This window comes from Schistocerca gregaria, chromosome 7 (assembly GCF_023897955.1).
Source record: "Schistocerca gregaria isolate iqSchGreg1 chromosome 7, iqSchGreg1.2, whole genome shotgun sequence".
In the NCBI taxonomy this organism is placed as follows: Eukaryota; Metazoa; Arthropoda; class Insecta; order Orthoptera; family Acrididae; genus Schistocerca; species Schistocerca gregaria.
Genome location: NC_064926.1, coordinates 244,512,940 through 244,531,912, shown reverse-complemented (window position 1 = coordinate 244,531,912; position 18,973 = coordinate 244,512,940). Strand labels below are relative to the sequence as shown.

The window sequence follows — 18,973 nt, the reverse complement described above, 5'->3', positions numbered from 1 at the left end:
CTACAAGTGGAAGCATGAAATGGGACATGTTTTTTCGTGGTAGGAAGACTAGGGGATCAGAAATGGAAAACGCTATGGCTCAGTGTACATGTAGTGGGTGTGTAGGAACTTAAATGGGAAGGAGATAAAGTTTTCTGATCACACGAATGTAGCGTAATATCAGCAGCAACAGAAAATCGTATAACGGGAGTAACTGGCTATGAATGTGAAGGAAGGCTAACAGTGTGCTACTGTGAACTGTTTCGTGACAGGTTTGTTACCCTCAGATACCACAATGTTAGCTCAGGTACGTCGTAACCAAGAGATGGAGAGAGTCCTCAGACTCTTCCACCGTGGCATGCTTGAATAAAATCTTCACTGAACAGACATGGACTGAGACCAGACATTAGTCTTCAAGATCCTGCCGTGTATGACGTCCCCTGTGAATGATGCAGCATTTATATAGGTCGAACTATTCACACTGCTTACTTGGAGTTCTGCAGAGCATTCACATCATACTAAACGAAGGGAGACTGAGAAGTCGGCTGTGGCTGAACATTGACTGGAAAACGGTCACAAAAAACAGTTTGAAAAGACGAGAGTTTTGACTAAAACACCACCGTATTAGGATTCTGTTATAAAAGCAGCGCTCGAGATTAGAAAAATAGCAACAGTTTTAAAAGACACCAAGGGTGCACTTCAAGTAGGACAGTGGGGAGGGGTAGAGGGCGTTTTATGTCAAACGTGGCGCCGGCTCTTCGCGGGACGGAGCTGGTGGGAGCTGCGAACTTGTCTTCACGCATACGCCACTTGGCCCTCTCTACAAGGCTCCACACGCTGCCATTGCATCTGCATAAGAACAACACCGTGCCAGCCCCGGACGATAGTATTTAGACTCCTTTTGACTATAGCGAAGTCCGCAGCTCGTGGTCGTGCGGTAGCGTTCTTGTTTGCCTCGCCCGGGTTCCCGGTTTCGATTCCCGGCGGGGTCAGGGATTTTCTCCGCCTCGTGATGGCTGGGTGTTGTGTGATGTCGTTAGGTTTAAGTAGTTCTAAGTTCTAGGGGACTGATGACCGTAGATGTTAACTCCTATAGTGCTCAGAGCCATTTGAACTATTTTCGAACTGTGGCAAAGACGGCTAACAAAAGATCGACCATTGTATTCGAAGTGACACGACCAGTAAACCGACAAGAGTTTATTGAAGGAGATGAGAAAACAGAGAGATCTTATGATTATATCGAGCAGCTAATTCCATATGTAAACGGAGATGTCACCATGGAGGAACGAACAATTTGGACGACGAAGAACGAAGTGCTAGGATTAAAGTGGGCTTAACGGGAGGATGCAGTCTTTCACTCCTGCTGTTCTATCTACACATCGAAGAGACAATGATGGAAGTAAAAGAATGTTTCAAGAGTGAGAGTAAAATTCATGACGAAAGGCTATCAACGCTAAAATTCTCTGATGACATAGCCGCTGACAGTAAGTATGAAATGTTTTACAGAATATGTTGCACTGAATGAATAGCCAAAAGAATACAGAATATGCATTGATAGTAAACCGAGGAAAGAGGAACGTAATGAGAGGTATCAGAAATTATAAAGGCAAGGAAATTAAATTCAAATCTAGTAAGCACCAAGTAGATAACGTTAAGGATTTCTGCTGCCTTGGAAGTAAAATAACCCAACACCGCCGGAGCAAGGAGGACATAAATAGCAGACTCGCTTAGGCAAGGAGGACATTAGTGGCATGAAGATCTTCTGAGAATGTTCGTTTTGGAGCGCAGTATTGTATTGCAATCAGCTTGTCATACACCCAAGTACTTTCGGGAAACCAAAGCAGAAGAGAGTCCAAGTATTGGAGATGTCTTTCTCAGAAGAATGTTGAATATTAGATGGACTCACATGGTAAGCATTGAAGAGGTTCTTGAAGAATCGACGCCAAAATGAGCATATGGAAAACGCTGACAGAACAAGATAGAGGATGATAGACTATGTGTTATCTCCGTGGTACTAGAGAGAGCGTAGAAGGTAAAAGCTGTAAAGGAAGACAGAGACTAGAATATCGTCAACAGCTGGTCGGAGTGGCCGAGTGATGGAACCACGCGACCGCTACAGTCACAGGTTCGAATCCTGCCTCGGGCATGGATGTGTGTGATGTCCTTAGGTTAGTTAGGTTTAAGTAGTTCTAAGTTGCAGGGGACTGATGACCTAAGAAGTTCAGTCCCACAGTGCTCAGAGATATTTGAACCATTGTTTATCGTCAACAAACAATGTAGGATCCTTGTAGAACTTTGAGATGAAGAGGTTGCCACAGGACAACGATTCTTTGGCGGGCTGCAGCAAACCTACCAGGAGTCTGATGACTCAAACATGAAACAGTACCTTTACAATCTGCTCATTTGTAGACTAAAGGCCGCGCGGAGTGGCCTCGAGGTTAGAGGCGCCATGTTACGAATCGTGCGTCCCCTCCCGCCGTATGTTCGAGTCCGAGCATCGGTGCGTGTGTTGTTCTTAGAGTTAAGTAAGTTTACGTAGTGTGTAAGTATACGGGCCGATGGCCTCAGCTGTTAGGTCTCTTAGGAATTCACACACATTTGAACATTCGTAGATTAAAGCTTGTCATACACCCATGTCTTGTAGGTTGACATGCATCAACAACATATAATTTCCTTAGTTCTTCTAGAGATTCATCTTCGTATGATGTACACTGAGGAGCAACGTGCCCTGCACAATTCGTATGCACTGTAGTGATATCAAGAAACAATATATTTCTAAGCTCTCCCTGAATTATTTAGCTTAATTTATTGTCTTTACTACCGCGCATGAAGTAGTTGCACGTTGCTTTAGTGGCATCTTGTGATAATCTGTTGCTATATACGTTGCTATATAAATGAACAGAGTTAAATAATTCAGTCCTTCATTCCGATTGCACTACATTAATAATAAACACATCATCTTTTCATGAACTAAATTGCAGGTGAATAAATGTAAGTGCTGGAATGTTGAAGACTTCGGGAAAAAATGCATTTTGTTTTTGTATAATTACGCTTATTACTTGTGAAACAAGGTTATCACGGTTTCCCTATTCTCAATAGCAAATGAAGATGTCTTTGGTAAAGTAGTTGAGAAACCTGGCGTTGCCAGGGTTTTTGTTTATTCCAAATTTCTAATTGACCATCTCCTCCTCCCTTCTCTCTCTGTCTATCTCTCTGTTCCAGCTCTCTCTGTCTCTCTACCCACCTCCTCTCACCCTCTCTGTCTGTCTCCTCCTTCCAACCCTCTCTCTACCAATCCCTTCTCTATCCATCTCTCCCCCTTCCTCTATCCTCCTGCTCACCTCTGTCCATCGCCACCACTTCCCTTCCCCCCTCCCCCACCCCACACACACATGCGCTCTGTCCATTTCCTCCTACCTCTCTCTGTCTGTTATCTCCTCCTCCCCTTCCACAGTTTGTTGTTCTCAGTCTCTGTCATTCTGCTCTTCCTCCTCCATATCATCCTAATCCATCTCCTACTTCAACCCCTGTTATTCTCCTCTATACCCCCCTGTGTCCAAAGCGTTTTCGCCGTCTCTCCGTCTAACACCCTCTATCTCTGTTCATCTTATCTTTCCTTTCTGTGACCATCTCCTCCTTTTCACTCTCTCTGTCGATCTCCTCCTCTGTTTTTCTGTCCATTTCCTCATCCCCCTGTGTCTCCTCATCTCCCCCAGCTCGCTTCCTGTCTCTTCCTTTTTCTGTCCATCTCACCCTTTTTCTTTCCCTATCCATCTCACTCTCTTCATATCTCTGTCCATTTCTTTCTTCCAAATTTCTTTCCTACTCCTCTTTCTATGTGTGGCTATCTCCTCCTTCCTCTTGCTGTTTGTCCTTATTCTTGTCCTCCCTAACCTCCCAACGTTATTGTTCTCATCCCTATAGGAGGCCCTCGGTTCTGACTGACACTGGATCTCTTTCCAAGTAGTACCTAATATAGGAACAAAATTTTAATGAAATCGTTTCAGGACTTTACGATGAGTGTCTTACCGTTGACGTTGCTCCCATACACACACGTCAAATATCTTTCTGACATAGCTAATAAATTTCCCGCGTATTTGTAGACACATTTCACCTTTAAGTCTAACGAATTTAGTCCTGAATTGTTATTTCCACCAAACATAATGTTTATGGAATCGTATCTATAAAAGTATGCTATACAATGATATAATTTTGCATGTACTTGTAGTGATATATGAGCCTACTGTCTACGAAATGAGTTGTAAAAATAATTACTAGTAAAGAAATAGTAATTAAAAGTCATAGTTGACGTAACAGTTTTTTCTCCCATCTCATTCTGAAAAATGTGTCATATAGTGATATATTTTTGAAGATACATTCAGTGGTAGACTGGATACAGTCTGGAGAAAATGTTACACATAGAGTTCGTAGCAGCGAAGTCAAATATTTAAAACGTCTTACATGTGTGATAGTTTGTCACACATCTCAATGTTTATGACGGCACGCCTCCCAAACTAAGTATCGTACAATGATGCAGTATTTCTGGTACATTCAGTCGTGTCTGTGAATAATGTCTGCAAAATATGTCACGAATACAATTGGTAGAAATACATGAAAACGTAGTGATACATGAAATGTCATCCTTCAAATGTCCGTTTTACTGAACTAACAGCGAAAATGTAATTAGCGATAAACGTCTTTCCTTTTATCTTTTGTGGAATTTATCAGCGAAAAAACGTTTCGTAAAAGCTTGAAATTAAGTGTAAAGTTTGTTGGAAGTTTCTTGGTGCTCTCATTCTCGTATACTGTGTAACTATTCTCGCGTCGTGGGCTACTCTGCTTTTCAGCCTGCACAATCACCCCATTGATAGGTGAATGGTTGTTACTCACACAGTGATTCTTTCCAGGCAGCAAATGATGTGTGTACCAATTTTGCTTGCAATCGGTCCAGTGGTTTACCAGTACATACGGAACATTTATACGTGCATAGGTACATCGATTTTTATAATTTCTGTTGATAACGCCACGGTCTCAGTGGTTCAATGAAGTGCTTTCCTTTCCATCCTTTCGATTGTAAATGTCGCCTTTCCATTTAGCTGTCCCTTATAGGTCGGCCGCACAGTACCCCAACAGAGCCCACACTGCCCCAAGTATACAGATAAAAAGCGTACCGACTATGACTGGTCAGGTAAAGCAACTGTCAGCTAGGCGGGTGAAGAAATCTAATTTTAGTATCTCTTAGATGTTTGGTAATTCCAGTGCCTGTGCCTATAGTGTCCCATTAATTCTGCGTCTGTTTTAATTTTTGATTTTACCGTACAGTATCATTCGTATTTGCATTTCATTGTCTTTCTTTAACAAATAGAGAGCACCTATTTCTTTTTATCTCTAATTCCTGCAAATGTGTTCCTAGAATTACTAATGACACACTATTTCGAATCGTACAGCTAATTTCTCTAATAGTGTTCGTTTAACTCTTCAGACTAATGGAGCTGTCTCGACAAGCCTTAATGAATGAGTCCTTGCAACATGCCCTATCACAGATCCTAGTGCATATTTGTATAATCTTTGTTTCCAAGGATTGGTAGTAAGCTCTGTTTTCATAGGAAGTTGTAACTCCGTCACACTGGCGATACACGTTACTGCATTACGCTTCTACCTTTTCCGCCTGTCTCCTCCATATGATGTCCGAAATTGCGACGTTCATTCATGAAAACCGCTAGATAATTAGTTACTACGTTCCTCATAATCTTCGTTTCCAACAGTTTGTCTGAGGAAACAATGTGATGTGTGAATTTGGTACTGTGTTCTACAGCTCGAAACAATTTTACAAATATTTGCTGCCTCTCAGTATAACGTTTTAGTTTAAGAAGACGAACGTCTACTCTGAATCATGTTAAAATCCACCGCCCTCGGTCTTTCAACGTCTTAATGCTTCTTGATGGGTGAATAATCGCAGCAAGCTCCGGCCGGGTTGGGAAAGGAGGAGGATATTGAGGAGAGCTCCTTTTGTGCTACGACTCCCCAGTGGAACGCTCGCTGCACTATAGGTGTCGCAGGGACGAACCTGCGGCTGTACGTAAGAGCACACAGAAGGAAAGCTTTCTGTGCCCTTCGGTAATCTCCTATAAGGAAACCGTTCCATATTTCCCCGTTGGATTGTCCACACTGCTGAGATAAACTCACCCTTGCTTTCTTGTCTCTCGCCACGACAGCTCCTTTTCTGCGCCGCTATGTTACGTCTTAGATTCCATCCGCATCATTACACACATCGGCATTTCATCACCAATTATAAATACTTCGGTTCATGCACAAATTTAGTATGAGGACAGAGATTCGGGTGAAATATTTTCTAATGAGCATAACCTCGTTTTATATTTTATCAGGCTTGATACCAACAGTTGGTGTTGACTTTGTTTACACTTATCATGTACTGTAAGTTCTGCAGTATATCGAGGTGATTAAGTGTTTTGGTGTCAGACACCTGTATCTTCGTGTGACCTTCCTGTGTTCTTACTCGTTAATGACAGAAGTCTGCATCTCGAAAATATTAGGTTTAACACAAGTCAGCGTATTTTACACATTTTGCTTTCTTCTATTTTCGTGTCTGATTTTAAGTGTCTCTGCGTAAGGCAGCAATCGCACGCTCTCGAAAGAAGCATTTTAAATGAAGTTTTTGGGTTGGCACGTTGCGAAGCGAAGTTCCAAGGTAAAAATCGCTTCCTTTTAAGTTTCTTACAAATATAGCGTTCGAAATAAATGCTAAATTCTCCGAAACTTTAAAATTGAACTTTGTGATCCTCAAACACGTTATGATATCAATACATCGTTATGTAATGTATCTGTAACAGCAAGAGTGCATGTTTCGGCCGTGAGGGGGCAGTAGTTGCAATATTTGGCAAATGTATTGCCTGTAAACATTGCATTACTTGTGATGTGCCTCATTACGAGAGTTCTGTAGTTTGAGGGTGGTTTGTACAACAGTAACGTATTATCAGAAGCACCTCATAGTCAGTCCAACGAGGCAGCGAATGAGACCGACGTCGCAGTGAATGTCACTGTGAGTGAAAGTAATTCTTCTAGAATCTAAATTTCGAGTGACACGGTCAGAAATGGATCGTCACAGCAGTAGCAACGGGAGAACAACAGGTGTGCAGGACCGATATGTGCATATAACAGCAAGTAGGCAACACAGTGCGACAAGTCGATGGTGGCAGTTCCACACAGCTGGAAGAGTGCTGTTGCCAACACAAATGATACGAAATAGGCTACATGAGAAGCGATTACTTATGAGAAGACTTTTCAAGGCTCCGTCTTTAAATCGGGTGTGGAGAGGATCTCGCATCGCATGGGCACGAAATCACTCTGTGTGGAGTAGGCACCAGTGCGACACAACGCCCTCTTTCGATGATAAGTGTATCAGTCTCCACACTGACAACACTGATATTCGTGTTAGAGGCAATGAGGTCAACGTTTACGTCCGAGCTGTTTCATATACGCCATACTTTTCAAAACAGTACAGTTATGTTTTGGAATGAAACGCATTTGTCCTTAGGACATCCCCGTCTGCCGATATATGGACGGGAAACGACTAGTGTGAATTACCGGGACCACATCCTTGCACGAATTGTGGTTCTGCTTGTTGAACATCTTGGAGTGGGAATCGGGAAGACCTTCAACAGCGGCCTGGGTGGCCGAGCGGCTCTAGGCGCTGCAGTCTGGATCTCCGAGACCGCTACGGTTACAGGTTAGAATCCTGCCTCGGGCGTGGATGTCTGTGATGTCCTTAGATTAGTTAGGTTTAAGTAGTTTTAAGTTATAGGGTACTGATGACCTCAGAAGATAAGTCCCATAGTGCTCAGAGCCATTTTTGAGAACTTTCCTTGTGGAGTATACAGAAAATCGTGTGGAACGGCCCCGATACTCTCCACATCTCAGCTGCATTGAAGAGGCATGATCCATGCTAAAACGAGCGGTTGTCATTCACCCTGTCCAAGCAGAGACCACACAGAGGCCGCAGTGGAGGAAGGGAGCAATATCCCACGAGATAGCTGCTAACAGCATTTAAAGTGTCTCCAGCTACGAGGAGGTCCAATTAGCTTACAAACAATGCGGTATGAAGGATGGCAAAGAGAAAAAAACTGTACTGTCTGCTGAGGAATCTTTACTACGGATTTTTATTTCTTTTGTGTTTATCAGGTGGAACTGTGATTATCTTCTTTATTTTCGTTTCCTTGTGACTGTATCTGACAGGGCAGAAAAATAGTTTTCTTTCGTTTTATGTCCAGTATTAACAATAAAGCCATATGCAACATATACAGGGTGAAATGTATGTAAACCGACAAACTCTGTGAGGTTGTAGGGCACATCAAGACAAATATTTTTCCCTAATGTAATTTTTTCCTATGAGGAGTATTTAAACCGGTAGAGGAAGATTTCTCTGGCGGCAAATGAATTAAAACAACAAACACTTTTCCATTTTTTATGTCCAAGAGACAACACATTAACACAACCCAATTTGAATTACAGTAGATTTTCAAAGATGTCTTTATTTACATGTAAACAAAGTTTACACCGTCATATGTTCTGTCTGACACGGGCAAAAACCCCAGGAGTATCCTGAATTGTTCCTGCAGCTGCTACTACCCGGGCTACCAGATCCTCATCTGATGCAACAGGAGTTGTGTAAACAAGGTTGCGCATCTCTCCCCACACAAAAAAGTCCAGAGGGTACATATCTGGGGATCGAGCAGGTCATGGTACAGGACCACATCTGCCAATCCACGTTCTTGGGATCCGTCGGTCCACGAATCGACGCACACGACGACTGGAATGTGCTGGCGCCCCGCCATGTTGGAACCACATGCTTTGTCTTGTAGGGAGTGCGACGTCTTCCAGCAGGTCTGGAAATGGTCTGGCGAGAAAATTATAATAGTCCCTGCCATTTATTGGCCTAGGTAGCAGATGCGGCCCAATTAAACAGTCCCCAACAGCACCGACTCCATATTAACGAAGAACCGCACTTGTTGTTGATCTATCTGCTGTGCGGCTCGTCCGTTGTGCGCTACGTAGTACGCACCAACCGCATCAGTGTACTCACTCCTGGCGTATCGCTCCATTAGTAAAGAGAGACAATGCACTACTACACTGGTGGACAGCATTTGCCTACAACTAAATAGCGAATTACGTCTTGTAACAGCTATAGATCGTAATATGGCCTCTAACAACTGAAGGTCGTAATACAGCCTCCACCGGTTTCAATAATCCTCATAGGAAAAAATGATATTAGGAAAAAATATTTGTTTTCATGTCCTCTTCAACCTCCCAGAGTTTGTCGGTTTAAATACTTTTCACCGTGTATGTTGAGCAATGTCTATTCCACTATGAAAACGGCGGTACACCAACCAGTTTCCAATATCACCAGCCGCCGCCAATGAACAACCGCTCAGCAGCCTCCACAAGCGCAGTTCCCTCTCGACGCCTTCTTAGCTCTGGCCTCGTTTGAGGTTCTGCCGAGACTGCTCCCTGGCGGCTGTCAGACTGTTGCATAGCGTCGGCCGGACTCGCCACTGCCGGGTGTTGCTCCAGAGTGCGTGCCGCCGCCAAAGCAGCAGCTGCACACACCAGAGCAGAGCACGGCCGTAATGGCGGCGCCTTCCCGGCAGCAGGGGACGCGTTTAATGTAGTGGGCGGCGGGGCAGTGGGCGGTGCGGGCGGCGGTCTGCGCGGTGCGGGGGATGCGGATCGCAGCCCGGCCGGGATGAGCCAAGTTGCGCAACTCCATTACAAGTTGGCCGGCAGCGCGGGCCGCGCAGGCGCAGTGGCACTGCCAGCGCCAGCCACCACAAAGACCACCCCGTGGCGGCCGCTGTCCATCCGGCGGGCCGGCCGACGCGCGCCGCCGCCGCCGCCGCCGCCGCCGCCGCCGCCCTCTGCTGGTTAACTCGTAATGAGTGCTGGACTTGGGCTGGCCGAGGCGGGACCTGTCAGATCTGCCAGAGCATCTCCGCCGGGATATTCCGATAGCCGCACCGTCTTGACGCCCTAATAAGCAGTGTGTTCTCTGCGCTTGCTAACCGGGGCTGTGGCCTTCCCCCATTCGTCCCATACACATATCCACTGTGGTGTGGCGTGTTACAATGGATATGTACGCTGAGATGACGGAAGTCATGGGATGCCCTCTAATATCGTGTCGGGCCTCCTTTTTCCCAGCATAGTGCAGAAACTCTATGTGGCATTTGTGATCTGGTAGTCAGGGAGAGGCATGAGAAGGCAACGACTCTGGATGAGGCCATAATCAGCTACCTTTTGCTACAGTAAACACATACACTTTACTTGCGTAAGTAAGTTTCCACAATCTTAAAAAAGATTTTAGTACACTGACTGCTGAAGGCCTTACTAAGAGCCGGCCGGTGTGGCCGAGCGTTTCTATGCGAAACAGTCTGGAACTGCGCAACCGCTACGGTTGCAGGTTCGAATCCTGCCTCGGGCATGGATGTGTGTAATGTCCTTAGTTTAGTTAAGTTTAAGTAGTTCTAAGTTCTAGGGGACTGATGATCTCAGAAGTTAAGACCCGTAGTGCTCAGAGACATTTGAACCTTCTTAAGAAAGAATTCAAAATTATTTGTCAAATAACGGTCACAAGGAACTTCAGTATACTCAACATCTGAAGGCCTGAGTTACAATTGAGGAAGGCTGTTGCACTTTAACCTAAACTAAGATGTGATCTTCTAAAACAATGAAAAATTGTTACAAGCTATAGTAACGGCTTAAGGCGTTATTAAGAAAGAATTGAAAATTATTGATATTTTAAACGTAGCTGCACAACAGCAACAGTTTCATGTAATAAAATTGTATACAGCCGACCAGCTGCAATGGATAAAAAAATTCTTTACCTAGGCTTCAACAAATATAAATGTCTGTTCTCCAGTAGGTAGCACTTTTACATAGTAAGGGCTAATGTACCATCGCCGTTTTACAATTGTCGGAGTACATCCATTTGCCAAAATAAAATATAGCCCTGGAATTAGGGTTTGTCACGTTAATATAAAATACGTCATGGATCTTGCAGAGCGCACATTGGTCCTTACTAATGTAAAATTGTTACCTTCTGCAGACGACAAATTTATATTTGTCGAAAACTAGGTAAAGAATTTCTTTATCCATTGCAACTGGTCGACTGTTTAAAATTTTATTACGTGAAAACTATTTGGTCAGAGAAGGCCAAAAGCAACGTTACAAGCAATTAGCAGCTGAAGGCCTGATTAAGAATGAATTCAAAATTAATCTGTCGACCGAAGGTCACAAGCGATTCCGGAATACACAACGACTCAAGACCTGAATTATAAATAAAGTGGGCAACTACATGTTAAAAATACTAAAACATTTGTAACAATCTTAATAAACTGTAACAAGCTATAGTGATGGCTGAAGGCCTTTTTCGGACATAATTGAAAATCATTGTCAGCTGAAAGCCACAAGCAACGTTACAAGCAATTTATGGCTGAAGGCCTGATCAAGAAAGCTTAAAAATTATCTGGTGGCTGAAGGGCACAAGCATTTTAAGAATTCTCAATGGCTGAAGGCCTGAATTACAAGAGAGGAAGACAATTACATGTAACAATACGAAAACGTTTTTCATGAAAATCTTAACAAACTGTAACAGGCCGTAGTGCCAGCTGAAGGCCTTCTTAAGACAGAATTGAAAATTATTGGTCGGCTGGAAGCCAAAAGCTATGTTACAAACAATTAACGGTTGAAGGCATGACATACAAGTGAGTAAGGCAATTACATTTTAAAACATTAGGGTACATTTTAAACAGTTATTACAACTAGAGAAAGTAAGATGGAGTGGTGCACGAACTGTGCTCCCAGGATCAACCTGAGGAAGGTGACTTCAGCTGTGTAAGCAGTGAGACAGGCACCCAAGAGTAATTTTCACCAAAGGAGGGCAAGTCAAACGAGGAAAGGTTTAAATGCCGATCAAACTTCTAGCAAATTCGCCTAACGCTAGGTAACCAGTACTATGATGGAACTATTCGGCCGAGAGTGAAGTGACAGACAGCACTGCATCTCCAGAATCCGGTGTTTAAATCACCAAAAGACAGAAGGAACCACTGTAATTAAGGTAGACGGGGAAAACCATTATCCACACTCCAATCATGGGAGCTGACAAATTACACGCCATGCCAGACAGCATTGGCAAGACAAGGAAAAGTACACTGCCGCAAATTACACTGACCTCTAGGGCACGTAACTGGGGCATTAGCGGCCAATAGGCAGTAAGATACCGCTGGTTGCACTTCACCAATAATAACATTAAATTCAAACTAATATCAAGCAGTAGATGGAGCCTAATAGCTTCCGCCAACCTAACAGACTTCACTCCTGTTGGTCTCACCGACCCTTGGAGCACCAACGCGCAAGCAACAGCGAGATCTCAAACAGTGGAGATTTCACTAGTGGATAAGGTTCACTCAACTTCAAACATCCTGTGTCCTCGATCCGACATTGCCTGCACGCCGCCAGCGGTCCCGGCCTGCCCTCGCGCTGCAGACCTCCTCGCTGCTCTGTCCGAAGACGAACTGCCTGACATACACGACGACCCGGAAATACAAGCGGTCACACCAAAGATAGTACCACAGTACTGGCTATCGACAACCGCTGCGGCTGCCACTCACGGACAAACATCACTAGAATTAGTGGCGCCATTAACGCAAGAAGGGAGCGAGACGCCACTACCGCTACTACAAGACGCCAAGTTATGAATGGTAAGAACACGAGCCGCACACGGCTCAACATGTACTCGACAAGTGGTCGGAAATCTCCAACACAAATACTGAGGTTTGCTTCTTGTGTGGCCTTCCATAAGTCCGGAAATGTTTCCAGTGCAGGAATTTGTGCACATGTGACATGTCGATCATGTCTCAAAAATGTTCAGTGTATTTCATCTTGGACGATCAGAGTGGCCAAATCATTCACTTAAGTTGTCCAGAAGGCTCTTCAGACCAATCACAAACTGCTATAACATGGATTACATAGCACATAAAAATTCCATCGTCGTTTGGCTGCAAATAGTCTCCAAGTGTACGAACATAACTACTCCCAGTCAATGATCGGTACAGTTGCACCAGAGGACCCAGTTGATCCCATATAAACACATCTCACACCATTATGGATCCACCGCCTTCTCACACCATGCCTTGTGGACAACTTGCGTTCATGGCTTCCTGGGTTCTGCGCTACACTCTAAACGCACCATCAGCACGTACCAACTGAAATCTGGACTCATCTGACCGAGTCACGATTTTACTGTCGCTAGGGTTCAACCGATATGGTCACGCACCCAGGATACACGCCTCAGGCGATGTCATGCTGGTAGCAAACCGTGGTGCGTCGGTCGTCTGCTGCCATAGCCCATTAACGCCAAATTTTGCAGCACTGACCTAAGGGATACGTTCATCATAAGTCCTACATTGATTTCTGTGTTCGTTTCACACAGTGTTGCTTGTCTGTTAGCATTGATAACTCTACGCAGACGCCGCTGCTATCGATCAGTAAGTGGTGGCTGTTGGCCATTCCGTTATCCCAGATGAGATTTAATGATGGTATTCTTGAGACATTCGTGACACTGTGGATCCCGGAATGTTGAATTCCCTGGCTATTTCCGAAATGGAATATCCCATGCGTCTAGCTCCAATTGCCGTTCTGCATGCAAAATCTGTTAGTTCTATAATCATGTTGGAAATTTTTTCACGTAACTACAAACTGCAGCTCCCCCATTTAATGCTTTGTTATACCTTGAATACTCGATACTACCGCCATATGCATATACGCTTATCGCTATCCCATGAGTTACTCTGTGTTGAGAAAAGGTGCCTAATATGCGATAGTTTCCTAAAGTGCTACATATTGACTTTTCTAAACTCTGATGTAGAGTTTCTTTAATAGATCTCTTCCGTTTCCAAGGACTCTCAGAGATAAGGGCATCACTGCTGTCTTGGACATAGTGGGCAGAGGATATTGTAAAATTTTTGCCGTTTGGAGTTTTTGTGACATCGGTGCTGTGTTAACATTTGTGCTTAAATGCCAGTGGATATTACAGTTCGCTTCTAGTGTTCTTGCTTGTGACGGAAATACAGTTATTGACACTTAGATTCTTTTTAAAACGATCGTTCTTAGCACGAGCGTCACTCTTTGTGGAAGATGTCGATATTCCAAGTATAAAATATCCTGGGGCTCTAAATATGAGGCGATAAGATACCTATCACGCATTGGGATATTCGTTCTTTCACAATTTTTATATAAAATTTATACAGTAATATCATAAGACGACTATATTATATTAAGTACAATATCTGCGTTTATTTTTATTTTATTAAATTCCCATAAACGAATATTACCTTGAATAGTCCAATAAGTGGAAACATGGCGCCTTTTCCGGACATTATTACTAGGGCAGCATTTTGTTCATAAGGTAATTAGTATTTTTCGAAATTGAAAGTACTCAGACAACAGTTGTTCCCAAAATAAAAGTTAAAATCAATGTAGTTAAAGTGTTTTAAGGAATATTGATGATTATTTCATCTATTCTTCGTGGACGGCATGAGCACTTAAAAGGAAGACATGGGACAAGGAATCCATATTTCGTGCCATTACATGTATGCGGATGAATTAAATGCGTTACTTAAAAGCCTCGAAACTGTTGCTATACTAAAAACCTCGTTTGGAGAGGTACCTGGAGAATAAAACTTACATACCTGAGGAGTTAATAGGGGTACATATTGGTAGAAGCCATGTTCTTTCTCCTAACCCGAAAGAAAAAACGTGAATCATCGTCTTGCATCTAGAAAACGATCTTCTTAAAAATAAAAAATACGGCCTTTCAGTTTTCTGTCAGGAATATTCTGAAGAAATCTCTTAGTTCAAAAAGGGTTTCAACATGAATGAAATGGTTCTGAGCTTACCTCAAGAGACTCGTATTTCATCAGTGGAACATTCTCAGTATCTCACAGCAGCCACAGTGAAAGCATTTACTCCAAAACATATGGTGTGATTTCTTTGTATTTACAAGTATGTGCCACTTGAAATAAACCATAATGCACACCGAATATTCAGTGTTGAAGAACCTAGAGTGCAGTAAGCATATAGGGAGGGTATTGCTGGAAGAGGCAAGCAGAAAGCGGAAACAAGAAAGCTCTTCACTGCTGTGTTTTATATGACTGCAGGCGCATTTACGTTCCACGGCTTCTCATCTTCCAAAGGAAGAATATGGAGTTGGAAGCGATGGGAGGTGCACCTGCAGGATAAATGTCAGCAGATGGATAAAACCTGACGTTTTTATTCAGTGCTTGATGATTTTGTAGTACATGTAAAGCCCTCTCAAGATGATCTGCCATTCTGATGCTGGATGGAGATTATTCCCAAACGAGAAATCTTGATGTGTTAGATAAAGAACGTGAAAACAATGTTCATATCATATGTATGTCGCATCACTCAACGCATGAAATGCGGACACCTGACATGGGATTTATGGGGCTCCTGAATACTTGCTAAGCGTGAGAGACATAAAGATGGGTGACAAATAACTCAGGTAGTATAATCACCCAACTTTTAATAGCCAGCTTCTTTGGGGCAGCTTACAGCAGCAATGAAAGCATCTATGAATGTCATTAGAAAAACATGGCTCGTCCTGTGCAACAGAATTATTTTCAGCGAGGATAATTTGGTAATTCACCACCACACTCATCTTCACAAGCGAGTCGATTATGATGGGGAAGGTTCTGCCCTACCGATATCAGCCCTCTTCCACAGATCGCAAAGCCATCTGGAAACGCTGACATTCAAATAACATCGCGTTCGCGCTCAAATGAATTAATAACATTATCTCCTTTTTCCAGCAGTCTCATAAAAATAAACATAAATGATGTGGAGAGAGTGAAGGACAAAAGAAGTCTATGAAGATGTAAGAAGTGTGTGTTCATATGTGATTTTACCCAGTAATAACAAAATATACTTACTAACAGAAACTTTCTATGAAATGCCACATTTATGAAGAGTGAAAGTTTCTTTATTATTTCAAATATGAAAGATGTATGGTAAAATTAAACACTGTCAGATATTATTACAATGTTAAAAACATAATTGCATTTACTTTTAGGTTTTTAAACTGAGTTTAAAACAGTGTGTCTCTTGTAAGGCACAGCGCTGCCAACTTATGCTGTTGGTTGATACGAAGCTGGCTCTGCCGTATTACGAATGGAAGCTAAATGAATAACCACTAGGGTCAATACATTTATCCCGCTGGGAGGCGATAGGGTCAAAACCTGTTTCGTAGAACGTGGTCAGCCTCTGGCGGATCCACATGCACACAGGCTGTAGCGCTTCCTAATAGGCCCAGATAGGAGGGCCCTATAGGCACAATCTCAGAAATTTCATCGTAAAATTAAGGTCTCTGCTTGCTACTACTAGACTTTTCTTTGCCAGGAATTCCCCTTTTGGCTGTGCTAGTCTTTTTGTATGTCGTTTTTGCTCTTTCCATCATTTAGTATTTTGCTGCCTATGGAGTAGAATTCCTTAACTTCACGTCTTAGTGATCACAAGAAATTATGTTAAGTTTCTCGCTGCTCTCACTTCTGTTAGTTCTCATTACTGTAACCTTTCCTCTGTTTACATTCAGCCCATATTACAGACTCATTGGACTGTTCATTCCATTCAGCAGATCCTGCAATTCGTCTTCACTTTCACTGAGGATAGCAATGTCTTCAACGATTCTTATCTTTCGTATCTTTTTACCTGGAATTTTAATTTCCTCCTTGAACCTTTATTTTATTTCTGTCATTGCTCATTGCTTATCTCGATGTACGGATAGAGCAGTGTGGGCGAAAGACTACAACCCTGTCTTACAAACTGTTTTATCTGAGTACTTTGTTCTTGGATTTTCATTCTCACTGTTTCCTCTTGGTTCCTGTACATCGGGCTTTCCTTACATTGTCACCCACATTTTCTCCGAATTTCGATCATCTTGCACAATTTGATGTTGTCGAACCATTTTTCCAGGTCAACAAATCCTAAAATATGTTATAATTTTTATTGAGTCTTGCTTTCATTATCAACCTCAATGTCAGAATCCCTAAACCCAAACTGACCGTCATTTCCTCAGGTTTTTTTTTTTACTTTCTTCTAAACATTATTTTTATCAGTAACTTCCATGTATGACCAGTTAAGCTGCTTGTGCGACAATCCTCGCATATTTAGGCCCTTGCAGTCTTCATAATTGTGTGGATGATGGCTTTCCGAAAGTCGGACGGTACAGTGCCAGTCTCATACCTCTGCACACAAAAGTGAATAGTCGTTTTATTTGCACTTCCCCCAGTGATCTTAGCAATAGCGAAGCAATGTTATCTATCCCTTATGCCATATTCGATTGGCAGCCTTCCAAAGCTCTTTTAAATGCTGATTCTAACACTGGGTCCCCAAGCTCTTCTATATCAAATACTGTTTCTTTTTTAATCATATCATGAGACAAGTCTTCCCCCCTCACAGAATCCTCCAATGTACTCTACCCAACTATTCGCTCTTTCTTCTGCACTTAACAGAGGAATTACTGTTACTTTCATAATATTGTCACCCTTGTTTATATTTTCAAATGTTTTGACATTTCTGTGTTTTCCCTCACTTCTTTCTTTTTCTATTTCTTCACATTTTTCCTGCAGCCATTTCGCCTTAGCTTCCGTGCCCTACCTATTTATTTCATTCGTAAGTGTCGTGATGTGTGTATGCCTAAATGTTCATGAACAATTTTGTACTTCCTTCTTTCGTCGATCAACTAGACTGTTTCTTCTGTTACCCATGGTTTTTTCGCAGTTAACTTCCTTGTACCCACAATTTTCTTTGCAAGTTATGTGTTTGCCATTTTGAATGATATTCATTCATTCTCAACTGAACTGCCTACTGAGTTACTCCTTACCGCACTATCTACAGCCTCAGAGAATTTCAAGTGTATCTCCTTGTTTCTTAGTGTCTCATATCCCACTTATGTGCGCACTGTTTCTTTTTTACTTTACTCTTAAACGTCAGACTACTCTTCGTCACTACTGGTTACGCCTTACAATCAAGTATCCGATTTCGGAAACTCTGCCTAACAGTCATGTAATCTAACTAAAATCTTCCCGTATCGTGAGCTTTTCCAAGTATATCTCATCGTCTTGGGATTCTTCAACAGAATATTCGCTGTTACCATCTGAAATTTATTACAAACCTCAGTTATTCTTTCTCCTCTCTCATTCCTAGCACCAAGCCCATATCCTCCCGTAACCCTTTCTTCTACTGCTTCACCTACAACCTCAATCCATTTTCGCTATACAGTAAGGTTTTCGTCCACTTTCATCTACTGAACTATTCGTTCATTATCCTTATATATTTTCTGTACCTCTTCATCTCCGGATTGCGACGTCCGCTTGTGAACCTTCAGTATCGTTGTCGGTGTCGATATGATGTCGATTCTGATGAGTATAAGCCTATCACTGAACTGTTCACAGTAACTAAATCTCTCCACTACCTTTCTATTCACAACGAATCTTATACCAGCTAAGTCATTTCCTGCTGCTACTGATATTATCCTATAGTCATCTCACCAGAACCCTTTTCTTCTTTCCATCCCACTTCATTGACCAACACTGTATCTAGACTGAGGTGTAAAATTCCCCTTTTAAAGTTTTCTAGAGTCGCTATTACATTCAAACTTCTACATTCCATGCCTCGACTAGTAGACCGTTACACTTTCGTTATTTATTTAGTTCTTTTCTGATCATCATCTCCTTCTTGCTAGCCCCTCCCGGAGATCCGAAGAGGGGATAGTCTGGAATCTTTATCCGTTGTAAAGATCATCATTACAGTTTCTCAATTGCAGGCCCCCTGTCCTGAGCATACACACTTTGTGTTTTTAATGCAGTGGTTCAGATTGCCTTCTTCATCTGCCCTTGATCATTGCTGA

General features: G+C 42.7%; 1 protein-coding gene across 1 annotated transcript in view; it reads left to right on the top strand.

Annotated features, from left to right (window-relative positions):
* LOC126282365 (protein FAM117B-like) overlaps positions 1-18,973 on the top strand; it is a 98,602-nt gene that overhangs the window by 24,072 nt on the left and 55,557 nt on the right. The window contains exon 2 of the mRNA XM_049982023.1: positions 9,568-9,917. Within this exon, the coding sequence (XP_049837980.1) occupies positions 9,568-9,917 (350 nt within the window). The remainder of the gene's footprint in view (positions 1-9,567; positions 9,918-18,973) is intronic.